Genomic DNA, 22,572 nt, shown 5'->3' with positions numbered 1-22,572 from the left:
GATAGCTTCTTGGGATTAAATGGTCACTCTTATACCCCTTTCACTGCAGGAAAATGGTTCAATACTGTTTCCAAATTCACATAATGACTTCAGTTTATTTTAGAGGGTATGTGTCTGCGTCTGTGCGCCTTTGGCAACTAAAGTCATGAACTGCTACATTCCTTGTGATGTTTGTGTGTGTGTGTGTGTGTGTGCGTGTGAGTGTGAGAGAATATGCCTTTCCTGCTTAGTAAAAAGGCTTCCACTTATTTGGCATAGAGCCTGTTTAGGAAGGGTGAGACTTAATGCTGAGAGTGCGCAACCCTAAAGCAGTATTAGCAGTAAGCTAGCACACCCACCGATTTCACCATGATTCACACTGGAAAAACTTAACATCCATTTTATTCCAACAAGGGACCGACTGTCAGGTCCCAACCAGTTTATTTTTGGCTAGAATGCTCTGAAGGCTTCAAGATTAGGTGTACAGCCAGTACTGAACCGGTTTCCTGTTAGTGGAAAAGGGGTAAAAGTTTACTTTGTGAATAGGATTCATGGAGAAGGTTGTATGAAGTCAATGCCTTGGATCTACTTGCTTCTTACACATTCAATTTTCACACAACATATCTTAATGAAATGCTGTATACCTCTGGACGCTAACATTTAGATAGTGGTGTGATGAGATCCAAGTATATATTGATGGCATTCGATATTTAAGTGGATGTTGTTTTGTCCTTTTTGTATAAGTGTATAATTTTTCTGTGTGCTTATTTATAATAAACTCTTTTAAAATAGGTCTACATTTGTCTCGGAAGGGTAATATTTAGCTTTTGTGTCATCTACAGACTGACTGTTTGACTAGCCAACCCTCACTGACCCTATAAATACTGCTCTTTTTATAAAAATTAGTTGTACTTGCAAATACATGCTGATCCAATAAAGTTAAAGCACATGTACATCAATTCCTTATAAGCCTATTGCCGCATGTTAGATTTTTTTTTGTCTGCCATGTATAGACTAAAATGACAGTGGAACAGCACTTTTATTTTTGAAACTGGGGAAAGTTCATTATACCCTTCTCAAAAAATAAATAAAGGAACACTTTATATCATATGTGTGGGGGAAAATCATGCTGGATTTCTATTTTAATATAGATTGGGTAATGTGTTAGGAACGAAAGGATCAACCTACAGAGGGCTGGATTCAAAGATACTCTTAAAATTAAAAGTACATTTTACTAAAATTTCACTGTAGCAACTTAGAATTGTACTCAGGAGTTAGACTGGACAGTCTAAGGTGCAACCTGGTGGCATTAGATAGACAGAAACGTAATGTCCCAGAGGAGTTCAGCTGGATTTAGATCAGGTGAACATGGGACCTGTCAATGTATTAATTCTTTCATCCTCCAGCAACTGCCTGCATACTCTCACCACATAAGGCCCAGCATTGTTGTGGACTCAGGAGGAACCCAGGAACAACTGAACCAACGTAGGGTCTTACAGTGGGTCCACAGATTTCAACCCGATACTTACTGGTAATCAGGGTGCCGTTGCCTAATCTGTAGCGGCCTTTGCTTCCATCCATGGACATTCCTCTCAAGACCATCACTGACCTACCACAAAACCGGTCGTGCTGAGCGATGGTGCAGGCAGCATAGCATTTTCCACAGCTTGTCCAGACCCTTTCATGTCTGTCACCTCTTCCCATGTGTGAAAAGCACAAGGCAAAAGTGTTGTACTTTCAATTTCTGGTATTCTATGGCAAATGCCAATCAGGCTCCAAGGGGCTCAGCAGTGAGCACAGGGCCACCTAGAGGACATAGGACTAACTAAGAACCCTCTCTGTTATTTCCCTGACAACATACAGTATGTTTAACTAATTTAATCCAACACTTTGATTAAAAAGTGTTCCTTTTGGTTTTTGAGTAGCGTCCATCCACCAAGCAACAATCCAAAGCAAATGCTGCCCGTCAGCTTTGAGTATGGAGCGAGGAATCCAGGTCATCGTAAAACATTTTTGTTATAATTCTGAAGTTTTAACTGTTGTTTCAATTTATAACTATTGGGATGTATGGAAAAATATGCCTACTGCTAAGTATGTGTGATGGACACGATGGGCAGTGGACTGAATAAGAAGTAAACATTTTTGTCCATTGAGCTGTATGAGACATGTCGCCCTTCATTTTCAATACATGGCCACACGTGCACAAATATATAATCATAGTCATGCAGATGAGTTTAAAAATTAATGCTTCGTTTCAAACACGATGGGGTGCTACTTATTATCATGATTATCTATTTTTATTGCAGTTCTTTGCTCTATTTTCTTCTTTAAAAGTGTATCTCACACACAAGCTGAAATGCTACAGCTGTCAATATGAAAGAAAATAAAGCTACCATTAAAAAAAGTTGTGCTATTCTCTACACAGATACATTTTAAAATGACAAAAATCATTCACTTAACTGCAGGAGGAATTCACACATCACCGCGATCCGTAAGAGTTAGAAGTACCTATATTTCACGTAGTAATGTAGGGCAAATTGAGCGGGTTACTGTGGCAACTGATGGTGCTCGGATCCCCTTTGGAGTGCACTGCGCATGCGGAGTAGTGTCGACACAGACTTTCGCAGACAGGAAGTGTGACCAACTTTTTCCACCATCCAGCCGTACCTCGGCTCTTTACATCACCCTTTCTCAAGTAATCTCATTACTTTCATCGCACACGTATATAAGCAGAGGAGTGGGCTTTACTTTTAGTTTCACCCTGGTTCCGTTTATAACAGCTTTCCTGTCCTCTCACAAACAAGCGTATGCCCCTTTAACTGAGAGAGAGGGGCCGCGCAGTCAGACCTGCGACCGTTTACAGGCTGAGCCTTCCCCTCGCTCCGGGATTCATTCATAAATAAGACATCGTTTCGGCGTGGAAAGGCTGACTTTCTCACTCGAGAGCACCGGATGCGAACAGCGAGCGGGAGTCAGACACTTTCGCCTCCGCGCTCGGCGAATGTGGATCGGGGGCACGGCTGACAGCGCAGAAGTGACTTTCCATGGCTGAGCCCCCTGCTGTTGAGTTCATGTGCGAGTCCGTCAGGAGGCAGCTTGACAAGCTAAGTGCGTTTAGACCAAGTCTCACCATGCTCGCTTCCCCGCACTGTTTCGTGATTTCTACGCGCTTCCTCTTCAGCCGGGGCAGCCTGCTTTAAATAGCTCGCCTCTTCCTTTCTTCTTCTGGTTTACTCTCTACACCCATCGGTCTATCTATATCTATACACATCTATTACTTCCAACAAATGACAGTACATCGGAGGAGGGGTGGACCTGACGTACCGATGGAGCAGTGAGTTATGGCAGCTAAAGAGGAACTGTATGCCAAAGTGACCCCGCGGAGACAGCGCCAGAACCGGCCGAACACCATCAAACATGGGTCCACTCTGGACGTACTGCTGTCCATGGGCTTCCCCAAGACCAGGGCGTGAGTATACGCAGCTTCACACACTGCTCACACTGTAGAGCTGACCATCAGCAGCCTGTCAAAGTTTTCCTTTATCTGCCTTTCGGCGTCAACACCAGCAGCTGATCAGCAGCATCTCTGCAGCTGGAAGGAGAGGCAGCGAGTCTGCTCAGCTGTGCGTGTTTATTGATACATATTATCGACCGTGGGGTCTTCTCAGATGACTCCCGTAAAGAAAAATGCTACAGCAGCTTTACACAGTAGGATTTCGGCTTATCTATTGTGCCATGCGTTACTTTTTTTCTTTTCTTTCTGCGGTGCTGCAGAAAGTATTTAGTCCAACAATATGAACGCAAGCTACTCAATCTCAGCTAAAAAAGACAGCAACAATGACTTAAGCTCAAGTGTTGCCTCCCCAGCAAACCAAAGTACCTCAGTGCTGCTGTGCACGCACCTGTCCATGTGTTGTTAGGTCTTCTTCCCACTGCTAGGGTAATAAAAAAATGACAGGAGATGTTTAGTGCTGTCTGAGGCAGTCTTTTTTTTTTTTTGCTTTTGTTTTTTTTAATGAGAAGCTGACCCCCTGGGCCTCTCCTGGATGTGCCTCTCAATACTTCTTTTCATTCATCCCTGAGCAAAGAAGTTGCCAGGAAACAAGCAGTACTGGCTTGTGATTGTAGTCTGTGGATTATGTAATTATACTGGAAAATGACAATGTGTGATCTGCTTACTACTATTGCACCCCCGCCCTCCCCCCCTCAAAAAAAAATCATATAAATAACACATTTTCTTATAAAAAAATGAGGGTTAATCAACAGAAGGATGTGTTTATTGAAAACCAGGAAAGAAGAGAAGTTTAAAAAATGGATGCGCAGCTTTGTTAGTGAGTAAAGTTATGAACATTTCTGTCGCTGAGCCTTTTATTTCACTCGAGCCTGTGGGCAAAGGAGCGTTTTATCAAACATGATGTGGTTTGTGTAACCCGACATACTGAAGAGGTGTCAAATTTGAAGTTCTGCACAGAGCTCGGTTTTTACATCTCAGCCTCCTCTCGCTGCGCAAACTCCACATAATCACATAATCTGCAATCATAGTGTCTCTCATTGCTCGCTCTGCCGTTGACTCCCACATTACATATATTTCAGCAGCCTCATCTTCTCACACAAAAGCCTTTCTGTATGTTCAGCCTCTCCCCAGGTATCAAAAGAAAGCTGAAATTACTGCCACAGCAGACAAAAGTGAATTACCTGAGAGCGCCGCGATTAACGTCGAGCTCTGATGCTTGTTTTGCCGTCTGCATCGTACAGATAGAAAACTGTCTGACCATTTAGAACAAGGAGTCAGAATTTAGCAGTGACAGTTGGCAGAGTTTTGCAAGTAGGCCGAAAGTGTTGAACAGTCTTTCGCTTTTGTTTAAGATGCAGTGTCTCCAAAATTAAGCCTTTTTATCGTCTGCAAAACTGGCTGAGGTCATCCCGGCTTTGATCGCTCCAGGCTGAAGCTCTCACTCGTTCTGCACAAAGAACCGATGCAGACAGAGCAACCTGTTTGCCAGGGCTCGCTTCTATTATTGATGACAGACTGATACACTTTGATTTGATTGAGGCTATTACATTCATAATGGAGCAGGATTATTAGGAGCCACTGCCTTCAAGGCTGTCTGGCCTCTCTGGCCTATTTATGATATTAGAAAACAAACATAAAAGGTGTTTTGTGCAACACTAGAAAGCCTCATGAAGTGTGAGGCTCCTTTTTTACTTATATGACTAGTGATACCAAAATATAACATGACATTTTTATATTTTTGGAGCCTAATTACATGTGTGACTGCTTGCGGTTCTTTATCCCATTTTATTTTTAGGGAATCAAATATGCACAGGTTTTACTAACCATTTTCTGGTCTTGAAATAACTGCACACAAAGCTATTTGTTTTTTTCTCTAAGTGGAACATTAAAGACGTAAAAGATGAGGCGATAATGTCGCTCTGTATCTGATCGATGTGTAAACAGGCAACTGCTTTCGGACACGCTTGTCACGTCTGCTTTATCAAGCGATAATGCAATACGTCCCAGCGTTGTCTCTGTACCACAGACAGCTTTGCAGTAACCCTCTCTAAATGAAATACTCGTGTCAGAAATGGAGAAATCCACGATTAAGACATTTGGGGGCTGTAGTTCGATTCACTTAAAAGTTATCTGTGTTCTGCAGATGTGTTTCAAACGGTCAGAATCTACTCTGACGACCACGCCAGACACGTTGCTGTAAAATATCAAAAATAAACATCTGCTTATTAGGTTTTGTTGTCAGCTTCTCTCCCAGTTGGTATTGTGAGAGGGAGAGGTACTAATAGGAAAATCAGTTATCAGTCATGGTTCAAGCGAACAGCAGCTTCATTGTGCTAGAGTTCTTTTTTTTTTTCAGGGAGTAGGGAGCATGAATCATGTACACACACGCATACACGAACACGGAGAATTGGGCTTTCTGTTTTAATTGGGCAGCGAGGGGTCTGCTGAGTCATCCAGGAACTGGCTTGTGTAATCAGATAGGACATGGACGGACAGTGGTCTCTCTTTCTCTGCGATAATGGTGTCAGATGGTTGGAAGACGGTTGGAAAACTGAGCCTTACAACACAGACTTGCCATAATAAAAGACCGAGGACATGATATAGAGTTAAGCTCCTTTTATTTGGATACTTTTTCTTTTCTAGAAAATAAAAATGGCAAATATAATTTTATTTTAAATAAAATCTATGCCATAGTGAGCAATGTAAAGGGGCTGGACCTCTACTGAAGACAACTGGTGTATGATCACAGCATCTTTTCTATGGTAAAGAAAAGTGCTGAAACTCTCCATTATGTAGGCTCATCATTAACTAATCCCTCTGCAAAGAGAAGACTTCAAGAGAGAAAAACGTAGAGATTTCAAGGCGCAAAACACTCATCAGCCTCAAGAACAGAAAGGTCATTACAGAGCCGAAAATGGCCAAGCCGATCACTTGACTGACTTGGCCAGTCGAGCATGCATTCCACGTACTGAATGCAAAAATGAAGGCAGAAGTACAAATAAAGAACAGCTACACACAGCTGCAGCAAAGGCCTGCAAAGCATGACAAAGAAAGAATCTTTGGTGAGGTCCACAGACTCCAGACATCGTGCAAAGGATCCTCAACAAGATCTTAAACTGAGTCTTTTTACATTATAGTGTGGGGGGAGGAAGTGCGTGCAAAAATAGCTGTAAATGCAATATCTTTGTTTACCACGTCAACACCTTAAGGGTAAACAAATTCTGCACATGAAACAGAAATTTGTGTCCAAAAATATGGAGCAACTGTGAGTATCGGGCTAGAACTACCGTTTTGTTTTTGAAGCTACAACGAGCCATCTTCTGGACTTTTGGTGATCTTTTGTTGTGATGTTATATCCAAGCTTCTGGCCACTTCCAGATATGGTCTGTATAATTACAGATATTTTGTAAACAATATGTTCTGGGAAATTCCTTGATAAAACATTTGCTTGCATTACTGCCACCGTAGTTAAATATTAACTTTTGCCATGAGTTTATATCCCCAGTATTCTCCGGCCTGCTATACTTTATCAGTAAGGCAGTTGCTCTGTCTTCCTTCCTCTGTCCTGACTTGGATCCTGACTTTTCTCTGACCTCCAATTATCAATAAGTGTGTAACGTCAGAGCAGTGTATTACCTGAGGCTAAATTTGACATAACTATGGTATCGGCTGACTGTAGGTACCTGTGCCGATGGCAGATTTAGGCGCAGTTTTACAGCTCGTGAGAGGAATTAAGCTCTTGATTTAAACAAATGATGAACTATGTTAAGAGAAACTACGAGAAACAGACAGCGTGTCTGCGGCTTCTTCATGTCAGCCATGCATGAAGCACAGACCTGCCTTGAAGCAGCTGTAAGAAAAAAAATGTGACTGAAATAGAAACAAATTAGGATATGAGCCAGCATACTAATTCGTTAAAATGCCTTACCTCAGTGTTTATTGTGGCAGTTTGGAGCAACTGAAGCGTGAAGCTGATGACCACAATGCAGCAGAACAAGAACCGCAGGAACAAAGAGCAAAGCGGGGAATTAAAAGAGTAAATAAAATATTTAGACACCCTTTTGCTCACTTTTACTTTCATGCTAACAGGATGTAGACAAACTAGAAGCGGTGAAGGCTTTTGTAATGAATTATGCAGCATGACCACTTCTCAGTCAGAAGGTCTGTGCTTCATCCCAAAAGTCACATAAACTCTCGTGCATCCAGGATTGTCACACAGAATCCAAAATCTGAAATAAAAATATATGTTATGGGGTAATCAGGTGATCAGGTTTTAATAAGTGGCGTATTAGAAAATATAACATCATAACTAAACACAAGTTCTAAGAAAATTGCTGCTTTTGAAAGGCTGGGTCTGTCTAATATCTGGCAGTTTAGCATAATAAATGCCATAAATGTGCCCTTCATTTGTTTATTTGGCCTAAATCTGGTGTTGATTGTGAAATAGAATGCAGCCCTTCTGAGCTCCAGTATAAACCCTGACAAATGCTGACCAAAAGCCTCTGTTTTGTATTCCTTAACACGTGCAATTATCTTCAGGCACTGCCATGTCTGTTGGTTTCCGACAGTGTGTCTAAAGTGAAGAGGGCGATGGCACTGCGGTTGCTGCGCTCTAACGTATCTATGCTCAGATAGCATAATATGTGGTAAATTTGTCGTTTCTGTCTTTGTTTCTGTTCTTTCTGTCTGTAAAGGCTTTTGTTTGTTTAAGAGGAAGTCGGTGTGGGACAATGTTCTCTTGCCTGCATCGGTTTCATAACTCCCGCCTCAATCATAGCAGCTACATGCATTAACTTTACTCCCGTGTAACACGCACCAAAGGCATCAATGAGGAACCGTTTAAGTTTAACTGAGGAAATCTTACAGCAGTCACTCAGTGTAGCTCACGAGTACATCAGACGTGTTAGTGGCTGCTTGCAGTAACAAACTCTGAGCTTGCATTGCAGACGGCCAAGAGGAAGTCGCCCATTTCCGGAAGTGGCTTGTGACCTTTAGAGTGTGCTCGTTTGAGGGTTGAAGGGTGGCTGACGCAGGGGATTCGCACGTCTCTTCTGCATTGTAAAAGCCTTTTATACCTCTTGAGTTGCTGTACTTTTTTTCTCAGTAGACAAATGCAAAACTTTAGGAAATGTAAACAGTTAAAAACTCTATTTAGATTAAGCTTGTATTTGTTAACCTGTCGACAGGCCAATTTTAATCTGACCTTTGAGACCTGGAAACAAAATTTTCAGGTGTAATTTAACCCCAAAAACCCCCCAAACTAGAATAAAGATCCTGATTTTAGCTTTCAGAAAGCATCCATGTGCGTGCCAACTGCAACTCTTGAACATTTGCTGTTTTGCTTTGCTTTGCATGACACATCCGCGGACTTTTGATGAATGCTGTGCTATGCGTCACAATTTTGGCACCGAGCCTCACATATTCTTAGTGAAACATTTGCCCTGTGCACTCATTTCACTGACGTCACGGGGCACTAAAAATAGCATGCTAAAACAGCACACTTTGTTTTAGTTGTTTTAGAAGCATTTCTGATCAATTGCTCAAACGGCAAAGCTCGGCGAGCGACTAAACATTAACTTTAGTAACACAAACGGCTCACAGTTCATTAACTGGTGTCAATCTCTGACTTTCTCCGTCAGATCTTGTGGATTTGATGTGTCGATTGTGTGGAAATAATGAAGAGTAGAGGCCCATGTCACGGGCCGTACACTGCTTGCTTTGTACGGCAAGCAGTGTACGGTTAGAGGGGTGATACTGAAATGTTGCTTTGATAGCTCTAAAGAAAGCTCTGAATGTACAACACCAAGAGATCAAAGTATATATATTTATGTATTCTCTAAATTTATTTCTTAATTTTTTTCAGTATTGAGTTTTTGTTTTAATTCAGTTTAGTTTCACTTAGTTTCCTTATTGCACTTCAGTTTTTATTATTTGAAAAAGCTAGTTTTTGTTTAGTTTTCAATATTTTTAGTTTTTGTGTTTGTCTTTTTAATTACTTAAATATTGAGAGTATTTGTAAGGGGCAAGATTTAGGAAAATCCGAATTGGTATTTTAATAAACTGCTCAAAAAAATCATCAGATCTCAGTGGGAAAGTGATCATGCTGGATATCTATACTGATATGAACTACGTAATGTTTTAGGAACACGTTTGATGGAAACGAAAATGATCAACTTAGAGAGGACTGAATTCAAAGACGCCCTGAAAAAAAAGTGAGGTTAGGCGGGTTAGGGGCGACCGTGGTTCAGGGGGTTGGGAAGCTCATCTTGTAACCGGTTCAATCACCAGCTCTCTCTGTCTTGGTCGTTGTGTCCTTGGGCAAGACCCTTCACCTGCCACCTACTGGTGTTGGCCAGAGGGGCCGATGGCGCGATATGGCAGCCTCGCTTCTGTCAGTCTGTCCCAGGGCAGCTGTGGCTACAACTGTAGCTTGCCTCCACCAGTGTGTGAATGTGAGAGTGAATGAATAGTGGAATTGTAAAGCGCTTTGAGGGTCTCGAAAAGCGCTGTATAAATGCAATCTATTATTATTATTATTATTATTATTATTTTGCTGAAATGTAATTGCTGCAATTCAAAACCTAATGGCTGCCACGGTGCCGTTGCCTAGCCTGTAGAGGTCTGTGACCCACCACCAAACCAGTCATGTGATGTTAGAGGCAGTATAATTTTCTACATGGCTTTTCCAGATCCTGTACATGTGCTCAGGGTGAACCTGCTCTCATCTTTGAAAAGCACAGGGTGCAAGTGGACCTGCCAATCCTGGCATTTCATGACAAACGCCAGTTGGACTCCACGGTGCTGGGCAGTGAGGACAGGGCCCGCTAGAGGACGCTGAGTCCTCGGGCCACCCTCATGAAGTCTGTTTCTGATTGTATGGTCAGATACATTCACACTAGCGGTTCCTAGCAGATTGCTGCGGTCACCTCTAGTTTGCAAACACAAACACTACAAACACTCACAAGCTGAGATGCCGTAAAACTAAAGAAAGTGTCATTAAAACTTGAAATATCATTTGTCATATATAACCTGGCTTCTACACAATATATTATGTTGAGAACCAGTTAGCTACCAATATATCTTTATGTCATGTTATAATGTCATCATGTTGCCTAACAACTGCCTAACAATGGCTTAAAATATTTATTTGTTGCGGTTATGCACCTACAGCACCTTATAAAAGCATCATATTGTTTTCATTTCAAGCCATTTCAACAGAACAAACAGGCCAAACAACACTGATGCACGGGCATCTACTAGTAGATTAAACAGACAAGATAAAACAAATTAGCTGTAGAGGTGTTAGCAGGCAAATGTCTAAACATTAGTGTGCTTACAACTTTGCGCTGCTTCCACTTTTTGTGCAAAGCAAATTGACCTCAAAGATGTGGCTAGTTTAATAGTGGGATTTTCAAACTTTTCAGGGTCAGAGATGGATCTCTTGATAGAAAATTTTGCAAGGACCTTTTTATAATCCTACCACAGATAGCTGGCTTAGTGTCACTAACTCTAAGGAAACAAAATGCCATAAAGCATCTCTTTCAACATATACAATAAACCTACATAATGGAAATGTTAAGTCGGTGAGCATTATTGCTTTGTTGGCATGAATGCATCAGCCTTGTTGTGTATAAGGATACTTGTAGGCAATGTATCGTGAACTATAATGATGAATCAGCTGTTCCGGCCTCATGTCTGGCGTGGACTTACCACCATTTGCATAGTCTGCTAGATTGGCCGAAGGGGAGCCCCTTTCCTCTCCTGATGGGGGCTTTCCTCAGGCTGCAGTCTGGTTTTAGCAGCATCAGTCCTCTCAGCCCTGTGGCTGTAATAAGTGGCAAAAACTGTGTGGCTTGTAAACAGGAAATGTTCATTTGCCTATTGAGTGAAGTCAGGAGGGGGCCCCTGGGAGCATTTAACACATTTGTGTGTGTCCTAAGATGTGTTGATATGCTTCTTTTTTTAACTTCTGTTCTTCATTTGTGGTTTGCTACTTCTTTGGAAATTTATGTAGCTAACCTGCATGGAAAAATATCCAGTTCAGCTGTAATAAATAGTCCGCTGTATGTTTACACGTGTGAAAAACCAGAAACACTGCTGTTTTAACATGCAACACAACACTTTATCTGAAGTGGGCTTAAATGTGGAAACAGGAACTAAACACAGTTGCCATGTGTGGCTGCCATGAAAAGCTGTTTTCTGTGTTGCGTGCAGCCGTGGTGCATGTGCAAATTAAGTTAAAGCTCCATTCAATAATAGTCACTTTCTCTTATACTTCGGCGTGACAGAAACTATTACTAATCCAGAGTGCGTTCACTAACAAATATATATACTGGAACGACATAGAAAAACCATTTGAAACATGGAATTAATTCATGGTAAAAGAAAACGCATCGACCACTATAGTCAAAAAGTCTTTGCCTTTTTTGGCATTTAACATTTTTAGTAAGTGAAGGCTGGAATAACTGGTTCAACTATTTTGTTTTCTGTACTTATGGCAGTGTTGTCTTTATTTATCATTCTACTCTAAAGTGGTTAAGGTGCGTATATTTATTTTTAATGAAAAAAATAGACAATATTCTGTCTGTCAAGACTCTACATCTTGTCCTCACTTGGTCTTAAAATTAGTTAAATGTAACCATTATATTATTTATTTAACTTATAGATTCGCCTTTAGCACCAATCCAGTCGTTAAGTCTGACGTCACTAGCCGTGTCTGGGCCTAAACTCCGCTGCAGGTCCATATATCAAACGATCACTATGGCATTACTGAGAGTTGAAAAACTGTCTAAAGTCTTTCATCTTTAATAAAATGATCAGCGTTCTGCTCTCCCAGGTGAGTTTAACATCTAGGCATCCATGAAAACGGAATTTATGACATTCAACGGAGTTAGAAGTTAGAAGCTAGTGAGCTAACTCCCTGCTATCTAAATACAATATAGCATGTCCTGACTACCGGGTTTTGGAAACAAATTAAAATTATCACTTCCAACATAAATGAAGACAGAAAACTAAACAGCAGTGACGTTTGTAGGGTTACTGAAGTTTGGCTAGCTGGTATATAATGATGTGCTACGTGACCGCTAGCGACACAGCTATTTTAGGCCGGGAAATAGGATTCATCATGTCATCACTTAACGACCGGATAACTGTATGACTGTCTCAGTCTCTCACATTGTTGTGGAGGATGTTTGACCCACTCTTCTTTCCAGCGTCGCTTTAGTTCAGCTGACTCTGTAACATTTTGCCATACAGACGACTTCGTGGTCGACTCAACGGCTGCGAGGTGCTAAGGTCCTTTTACTGAAAAACAAGCTGAAATCATCACACCTACACCACTGTGCTTGACAACCAGTATGAGGTGTTTGTCCTTATTAGAAAACCTTCGAAATGTACTCTCTTTTTACCAAGACTGCATCCAAATATCTACACTGATATGATCTACATGGGTTGTGCGACGCCTAGTTCTTGTTATCAGTCATAACCACTCTGTAAAGTAGGCACTCGTCTGAGGTTAGATTATGAAATGCAGACAGGCATGTAGGAATTTGCGGTGGCGAAAGTATACATGACACCTTTAAGCATGCCTGTTGGTGTACTACGACTTCCTTGTGGTCCCGCATGTCAGTAAAAATCAGACCATGAAAGTAAGGCTTTAAAAAAGTTAAAGATATTTCTGAAAACGGCCTCACCACAGCTTGGAAATGATTGCAAGAAATACCAAGAACAACGCATACTTAAATCAGCTCATTTCTTTTTCCAAAACTATTAGAAATGTGGGAAAGTTTAATAAAGAAGGCACCAAATTTGAAAGTGGGGTTTTGAAAAAAGTATTGCTACATTTATAATTTAGTATGAGGATATTTCATTTTCAAAATGTGGAGCAGTTGATTATAATATTCCAATATGAGCGTTAAAAATTGTGGAAAGATTACCTTCTTTATTAAACTTCTGGCGAAGGAATACATCACATGCATGTGATTTCTTGCTTAATCAGTATCTTAATATAAAGATATTCTTTTCTAAGGGAACTATGCATGGAAGAGCTCATCGTGAGAACATTACACTTACAAGTTCCACCAGAGGAGTCACACTAGAGGTTTGAGTGTGAATACTCTGGCCACCTGTATAACGATTCCAAAGTGAGCCATCAAGCACAATCATGAAGAAAAATGGTAGCAAAAAAAAAAAAAAAAAAACAGCACAAACCACAGTGAAACATGCTGCAACGAAGCAAGCCTGGTGGTATTTAGCACGGCTTCCTCACAGGAAGAGGCTCCTCTGTTTCTCCAGGCATGAAAAAACCTGCTCGGTTACTGTTACCTACTTCAGTCGAGGACACTCTCACAAAAGACATTCGGAAATCTCAAGAATTTTATTTATGGATTTAATAAAGGAGGAAAAATCGACAAGTTTCAGGCAGACATATTTCTGAATCGGCTGTTAGCTGAAACGTATGATTTGATCAAACGTGTCAGCATCGATGTTTTTACTTTGAAGTGTTGCCAGAGTCGGTAATGATGTCCTTTTCACGTGGACTGATCCACGAAAAGCTTAAGCTTAAACTCCAATCTTGTGCGTTACATTTTCAAAATACACACATACAAAAAAATCTTTTGTTTAAAACATTGCCCTTTTTAAAAATCTGTGCCACACAGATGAATAAAAAACGGCAACACCATCCTGCTTGATGTTGTGTTATTGTTTATACATGGATCGGGGGTTCTTCTCCTTTGAAAAGCTTTAAAAAAAAAAGGAAGATTAAATTCAAGTGCCATTGCATCAGTTTGCTCTGTGACTCCGCACTAAGAGCATTACTATTATTTAATATCGCAAGGGTTCACTCTCATAAAATACCAAGGAGATAAGAAGCAAGAATCCAATGTTCCAGCCTGGATTGGATTTTGTGACGTCTCAGTCACATCTGCATGTAATCCCATCATGCCTTCTGAGAGAAAATCCCCTTCTTTTCCTCCTCCACACAGAACCAGGTGGAATCTTTTGAAAAGGACAACTGACTCTTTCTTAAAACCTCCTCCTTACAGTGGTGGTGTAGTGCTAAAATAGCATAAATAATAGATTAACCATAGACTAACCAAATTTTTTGACTCTCACTGTAGCTGATATATAACTCAAGTCTTTATGTAGATCTGTGTGAGCCATCTGTTAGGATCCTGTAGGCTTGACGCTCTCAGCGTGCACGCTGTGCTCTTTCAGTGCGCACTGCCCCAGGGTTGGGGGATTTCGCCGTATCTAGGACCCTCTCACTGGGACAAATTTAAAAATAGCTCATTGAGTTCGAACATCAGGGCGGCACAATGAACTCTGTCCGCATCACGCTATAAATTCAGTCAAATGGTGACCATACAATGATGCAGAATACGACCCCTTATTCAGTTTTATGGCTCATTAGAACTGCCATTAAGAGTACCAACAAGCAAAGCTCTCTTATGTGAGAATAGAGATATCATTTAGAAAAATGTGACATTATTTTGAAGGTTTTGCTTTTAGGGTTATCTGTTGCAATGAATGAGAGCTAAACAGACTCAGAGTTCTGCTTTATTTTCAAGCACCCTACAAAGCTCAAAGGCGATGGAGTTGGGTGGCTTGTAGCTGAGCTTTAAAGCTTAAATGCTACAAAGCAACGTGCAGTTACTTAACATGAATTCCCTGTTGTTTAAACATGAAACTGTCTACTTCCTTTCTTTACTCGTTTATCAGGAATCCAGCTCTTACAGGCTGTAATACCAAGCATAAGATATATTCGACAAAACAGCAAAGTTTATGCTACAGTGCACCAAAGATTTGCAGTGCGTGTATGCTCTGAACCTTCTAAATTACCGTCTCTTGCAGATATAATCTGTGTTAGTCCTCTAAGAGCTGAAGAAACCTCCTTGAATCAGCAAATCCCTTCAGAGGCAGCCTGCGATAACAGAGCTTTTATAAAAAGATGCTAATTAGATTTTGAACACTCGAGAGTAATCATTCAATCAGCTCTCTGTTTCAGGAAAAAAAAGAAAGAAATTAGAGTATAAAATGACACAGATAAATCTTGTGGTAGGAACCGTTCATTTTATATCATTTTAGAACCAAAGGCGTTATTTTATTTGTCATTTATAGCAGATCTTGGTATCGTGACACAGGGGTTTTGTTGGCCTACATTTTTAAGCAATGAGACGAGTGATTTGAATGTGTTGTTACCGTACTCGAGTGTGCTCGGCTTCAAGTTCGACCTCAGTTAACACTAACACAGGGAGATGCATCTCCCTGTAGGTGGCCACACCTAACTGATGATAGAACCAGACTGTCCTAGTGCATTCTTAGTTCTTAGCAAAGAAGCTAGCTGCTTCAAGTCAGAGTGTTTCATGAACCTCTGGTATGAATAATGAAAGAATCATTGTGTGCTTTCTGTCTTTTTACTGGTCTCTCTGGATGTTTGTTCTTTGTTCACAGTCACACGGAGACGCAGCAGTCTCTTCCTAATAAATACAGTCCGGAAGAGAAAGTATTGATTTGTGTGGCTGTGCTTTGATCTCCCCCTCTTGCTTTCTCTTCCTGTTTTGCAGCCTAAAAGCTCTGGTTTCGACAGGAGGGAAAAACGTCCAGGCGGCTTGTGACTGGTGAGAGCAACACATGCGCACACTCATATTTACGCTCCCTGTTGTTATTGCTTAACAGGAAATCAAATGGATATTCTTGACATGGCAAAAATATACTGACCTAATGTAACATTTTATTGACACATCAGATTGCATTTACAACCATCGCTGCCCTCTGCTGGACATTAGCTGCTCCTTCCTTTTTATCTTCCATTATCACAGCTTTTTTTTCTCCCTCTTTCCACTTGACGTGATCTTGGTCACTCCAGGCTCTTTTCCCATGTCGATGACCCCTTCCTGGATGACCCTCTACCCAGAGAGTATGTGTTATATCTGCGACCAAGTGGGCCACTGCTCCAGCAGCTCACGCACTTCTGGAAGCAGTCCCGCCTGTCTTGTGGCAAGAACAAGGCACACAACATCTTTCCCCACATTACCCTCTGCCAGTTCTTCATGGTCAGTCTCAACTTCCTGTGTGTGTGTGTGTGTGTGTGTGTATTTAAATTATTTGTGCTCACCCAGAGGAAGTTGTTTTCAGTTTCTGCAAATGTACAGTAAACATTTAATGTATGCTGTCACATTTCCGCTTGAAGCTTGCTGCAGAGAACGCAGTGAACAGTTTAGAACTGAAAGAAGTGCTTGCAAATACAACATGTTAGATTTGAGTTTGCTGGATTGGTTAACCTCCTGTAACCTCTTTGTGGTCTTCAAATTTAAAATCTGTCCCTCAGTTGTTAGCTAACTTATGACCCAAGTTCCTCTTTGTTAAAGCATTACGTCTATGTGTAGAATTTCAGCCCAATTTCTCCCAGTTCAAAGCCTTGCATGCATAGACGTGCATTGTGAGACAGGATTTGAAAGTGGTGAGTGTCACAGATGTCAAGGTGCGGAGCTGAGCAACTGAAAACTCTACTGTAAACATCATGGTAGTCAAAGGGACTGTGAGAAGAAGACCTTTGGGGCCAGTCAGGAGAAAGTCAGAGTTGCAAGCAAAGCAGATTTCCTGGAGGTGTCACAAGTGGGAGAGTGGTGTTAGGTTTGGTAGACAGGTAGAGCTGGATGTCATCAGGATAACAGTAGAAGCTTATATTAAAAAGTTGATTAAACTTACAGAAAATATATTCAGTGGAAATAAATAAGTATGTATGTAAGTATGTTTGCACTAAACTCTATATTTGCCCATGTACAGATTGTTTCTGAGATCACTAGCAATGACAGAGTGTTCAGTATATCACTGAGTTTCCTGTGTTGTTATCTCCTTTACACTCAGTGTACTGATGCGAAGGTGGAGGCTCTGTCCGATGCTCTCCAGACCACCATGGCCAAGTGGAAGGGTCGCATACCTATGCCCCTCCCCCTGGAGCTCTATGTCTCCTCAACCTTCATTGGTCTCTTCGTGGAGGAACAGATGGCAGAAGTTCTGAAGAGTTTTGCTGCTGACTTTGCCACTGAAGCCGCATCAAAAGCAGGTTCAAGTCCTCTTTTTCCCTTTGGTTAAGAGGTTATACATGAACGCTGTCTTGCAGACGCAGTGTTGGATACTAATGCTCCCAGGCTCTCTGCAGCAATGATTTAGTTCAAAGGAGTAGACAGACATTTGCATGCCTAATTGCTTTCTGACTAAGAGTTTTATGAAAGGATCAATACAATTCTCTCTTGCTTATCCCATGTATTAGAATTATTTGGGCAGAACTGCTTAATGTATTATTATTTGGGGCTTGGTTCGCTAGTTGATACCATATCCTGGAAGTTCCTTTGCCTGGTTAAGAGAGTCCATCATGTAGCCATTGACGAAAAACTACAACCATGGAACTGTATCATGGTACAGAGCCAGGCTAGCTAATAGTAACATGAGAGATAGGCTGTATGCTATCGTCAAGGTTAAAGGTCAGAAGTGGTACTAGTATTTTCTATATTTTCAACTGGTGCATCCCAAGAAACCCTTAACTTTTGCATGGAAAAGGCACATATTAGAGTTAGGCTTAATATGGTTGGGCTGAATTGGGGGTACTTGTAGGCTTTGGAAAGATGCTGAAGGCCAGGATCCAGGTTTTCCCACATAAATATACCACTGTGACACGATCTGTAGTGTTAATTACTTTACCTGCCAGTGCTTTTATTATTGTGGATAACTGGTGTGTATATGCTGTTCTTTTTTATCCTTAATCCAGATGTTCATGTTGAGCCCCATAAGAAACAGCTTCATGTCACGTTGGCTTACCACTTTCAAGCCAGTAGCCTTCCGGCTTTGGAGAAGCTAGCCAAAAATGTTGACGTGTCTGCAGGGTGTGACTGGCTGGCCGTGCTCTTCTCCAGGGATATTCGGTTTGCTAATCACGAGGTACACTCTCATTTAGTGCCATCTCTTAACAAGCATGTTTCCGCTCCTCAGTTGTAGCTCGGGCACTTGAAATTGCTGCCGTCTTAATGGCTCTTAATCATCTGGCCCCCCGCAGACACTGCAAGTCATGTACCCGTACATGCCTCAGAACGATGACGAGCTGGAGCTGTTGCAAGGAGACTTTATTTTCATGTCTCCGATGGAGCAGAGCACCGCTAGCGAAGGCTGGGTGTTTGGCAGTTCGCTGAGTACAGGGCTGTCCGGCCTCCTGCCTGAGAACTACGTCAACCGTGCCGATGAGTCTGATACATGGGTCGTCCATGGGTAAGGAAGGGAAACAGGGTTGCTGTGCCCTTTTTAAAACTATTAACAATTTAAATCATTAGTGTTTTGTTTTTTGTTTCATTCTCTAGGTCTTTCTCCTTTCTTAACTGTGCCTCTCCATCGAACTCTAGCAGCACTGTTGGTGGGCTATTTTTTGATGGACAGCAAAATGACAGTTTACTTGACAGTCTTGTGGATCCTCCCAGCCTTCCAGGCCTCTGTCTTCCTATGCAGGTACAGCCCGTGTTAAAGTAAAAAAGACAAAAACAAAAAAACACCACAAACCTCACTGTTGTCCTGTAACAATCCCAGTAAAGAGTTTGTTAATGACAATAATTACTGCGTGGGCTCCTAGCAGAGGCTCCAGATTAGTGCATGTTGTCTTTAATGACTCACAGTTTCAAACAATTCTAATCGTAGGTGTCAAGACCAGCTAGTCAGCCGTCCCTGTCCAAGATGAGGCTGTTTGTGTGTCGCCATGGAGAGAGGATGGATGTGGTGTTTGGCAAACACTGGGTCACTCAGTGCTTTGACTCCAAAGGTAAGGGTTTAATAGGGGGATGACCATGTTTTTTACACATCAGTATGGCATTAAATACGTTTAACTTGATTTATTATATTTTATTTGTGTTGTGCAGGCAGATACATTCGCTCTAATCTCAACATGCCAACCAGTCTCCCAGCTCGAAGTGGTGGGCACCGGGACTTTGATAAGGATTGCCCAATTACTGTCTTTGGCGCCACACAGGCCCGTCTTGTTGGTTGGTATATTTTACTTTTATATCATTTACCAGTGTAAAGCTATCTGAGATTCTGAAGAATTGAGCTTTTTAAGACTGAAATGTTTTATTTCCCATACTACATGACATTCTTGCCTGTGGAATCACACTGTATTTTGTCCTATCTCAGGGGAAGCCCTGTTAGAAAGCCATACAACAATAGACTTTGTTTACTGCTCTCCTTCTCTTCGATGCATTCAGACTACTCAGCACATTCTTCAAGGTAGGACCTCATCTTCACAGGCGTCAGTGTACTGACACCAGCACCTACTCAGCTTCTTTCTACTGTGTGATATTTTCAATGTTAGCTTTGAGTCATAAATCTTTAGTTCAGGTCTTATCACAGTGAGGCTTTTCTAGGTCCATTTTATAAAGTGTAACGGGACCTTCGTAGTATTTAGACACATCAATATGTCTGCTTTAAAAAGGCAAATCCTTTTTAAAGGTTACCTCGTTTGCACATATTTATACATTTCCTTTACATTTTACTCCAAAAAGAGTAAGTCTCAGTTCAACTCTCTGCCAGGTCTCCAGCAGGACGGAAAGACAAAAATCCGTGTGGAGCCAGGATTGTTTGAATGGACCAAGTGGGTTTCAGGTACATGTTTACCTTCCTGGATCCCTCCAGCTGAGCTGGCTGCTGCTAATCTGAGTGTGGACACAACATATAGGTACACAGCAACACTAACACTATGGAGGTTGTGCTGTTTTCTCTGATCCTACAATCTACTTCACCCCTAGTATCTATTTCGTTTTTCTCCTAGACCTCATATTCCCATAAGTAAATTGACAGTTTCAGAGTCCTATGACACCTACATCAGCAGGAGCTTCCAGGTGACCCGAGAGATCCTGACTGAGTGCAAAAACTTGGGTAAAGTATAATAATTAACATGTATCCAGGATTTTTAAGTAATTGCTTAGTAAGCATTAAATGTTGCCAACATTCACAGGTTAAAACAGCCACTTTATGTAGATAAAACTGTAGTTTTCAGTGTTGTACTTTTAAACTTCTTAGCTAGACTTTTTAGCTCGTAAAACACGCGTATCCAAGAAACTAAACATCATCAATGGCTTAGTTTGGGACAGAAAGCTTATGGTATCTGAGGAATGTGACTCTATGTTCTCTACCTCTTTCACACAGGAAACACGGTCCTGTTTGTGGCCCATGCTTCCTCCCTGGAGGCCTGCACTCGCCAGATACAAGGCCTCAACCCCCAAAACTCCAAGGACTTTGTCCAAGTTGTCCGAAAGGTCAGTGTAGCGTTTCAGTTTCGGCGCTTCTTTGATTTCCTTTGTAACTTCTCCCTTTCCCAATGCTTTTTTTGGACAACATGCACATCTGTGTCTTCTTTTGTCCAGATTCCTTACTTGGGATTTTGCAGTTGCGAAGAAATGGGAGAGACTGGGGTGTGGCAGCTGGTCGACCCACCGATTCTGCCTCTGACACACGGGCCCAATCACAGTTTCAACTGGAGGGAAATGCTAATGCAAGATTGAAGGATTTGCTCTTTGGCTCTCTTATCTTGAACTGCTGAACAAAAAGTGGCTTCCATCAAAAGACATCATGCAAAAAACAAAAAGAAAAAACAAAAAAGAAGCGCATAAATGAAGGCAAATGTATTCAAACACACTGCTCAGGAACGGGAATGTACAGTTTGTGTGGAGATTACAGAAAAATGTGTTACAGTTTGGGCGGGACTTTGCTGCATTATCCTCAGCGATATACTTGTTAACCCAAAATGTAGAGGTGCTGCGAGGAATGCAGATGGCTGTTTGATTTGTTGATGGTTGCCGATGAATCAGGTTTTATGTCACGAGAGGGTGCTTCATTAAACTGTGTCTGCGGGCCCCTCTTTGGCAGAGAGGGGAGTGGGTGACGACTTTGTGTTCTGCTGCCTTCTCACACACTGTGACCAGAATTAGTTGAGAAAGACTTGTGTATCAGAAAAACTATATTGCCGTGGGTCAAAAATAACTATTTAACTTGTAGCTGTGACCCTCTGGTGAAAAAAAACAAACACAAAAAGCACAAAAGAAATGTTGACAATCAGACAGGGAGGAACTGATCTTCATCGTTTTTTGGTGCTCAGGTGGGTAGCTTGTTATAGGTTTGATTCCTGTAAAATGTCATATCATTTTCTTCTGTGTTGACATTTACATGGCCACATGACTCATTTAATCTTGCTGTAAGCCATGGCCTATGGGATTTGTCTGGAGACAACCAAGTCAATATGACCAAGAAAATTTATATGATAATATACAGAATGTTGCTGTGTTGTTGTTTTTTATCGACTGAACCTTCTGCTTGCTTTCTCTGACCACGACAGTACTTTTTCGACAACGTGATGAATTTTACTTTTTCTGGATTACATAAGATATCAGTTATTTGCTGCATGAATCTGAAAATCCACCGATACTCTAAAAATTAATAAAACAAGGTTGTGGAGCTACGAAGGCCAGCATATATCAGCCCTCCATGTCTTCTGTAAAGACCTTACTCCCTCTTCTCGTGCAGCAAGAAAACGAGCATAAGTGGACACTGCAGTGCAGTAGAGCAGTGCTGCCAATATCCCCTTACTGTAAACTGTCTGCACAAATGCATATCAAATAAGTTTAGTTGCTTTAGGGTTTATTCTGTACCAGTTGCAACATCTGATTTGTTTTTAAAACAGTAATGAATACAGGGACATCAAACTCATTTTACACTTTGATATTAAATCTCTGAGCACAGGTTTAATGTATTTGTATTTTATGTTATGTATGTGTGGTGCTTTTGCACCACTATATTTTGGATACAATGTACTCAACACCATTTATTTGAAGGCTTTAGGTTTTTCTTGTGTTGCAGATAAATTGCATTTTATTAGAGCAAGCTATTCAGCAACATATAAGTAATTAAAATTATTAAAGAGACATACACATGAATGTATAATTATGACAATATGTATAATAATAATATGTATGAGTCTGAAAATTGCCATTCTACATAATTAGTACAGGTACTATTTGAGGTACCTGTACTATATATGTACTTCA

At 41.2% G+C, this 22,572-nt stretch overlaps 1 protein-coding gene across 1 annotated transcript; it reads left to right on the top strand.

Annotated features, from left to right (window-relative positions):
* The first annotated feature begins 2,586 nt into the window (after positions 1 to 2,586).
* Positions 2,587 to 22,267, top strand: ubash3ba (ubiquitin associated and SH3 domain containing Ba). The gene is made up of 14 exons (XM_082548726.1): positions 2,587 to 3,448; positions 16,060 to 16,113; positions 16,362 to 16,548; positions 17,363 to 17,561; positions 18,264 to 18,433; positions 18,549 to 18,757; positions 18,847 to 18,991; positions 19,178 to 19,298; positions 19,396 to 19,518; positions 19,667 to 19,759; positions 20,063 to 20,207; positions 20,301 to 20,407; positions 20,678 to 20,787; positions 20,896 to 22,267. Exons 1-14 carry the CDS (start codon positions 3,321 to 3,323, stop codon positions 21,031 to 21,033), a joined length of 1,929 nt encoding a protein of 642 aa, XP_082404852.1. The 5' UTR covers positions 2,587 to 3,320; the 3' UTR covers positions 21,034 to 22,267.
* The last annotated feature ends 305 nt before the right edge of the window (positions 22,268 to 22,572 follow it).

Source organism: Aulonocara stuartgranti, assembly GCF_965226115.1.
Source record: "Aulonocara stuartgranti genome assembly, chromosome: 10".
Classification (NCBI taxonomy): Eukaryota; Metazoa; Chordata; class Actinopteri; order Cichliformes; family Cichlidae; genus Aulonocara; species Aulonocara stuartgranti.
Note: the sequence above shows the minus strand (reverse complement) of the source record. Positions and strands in the feature narration are given on the sequence as shown.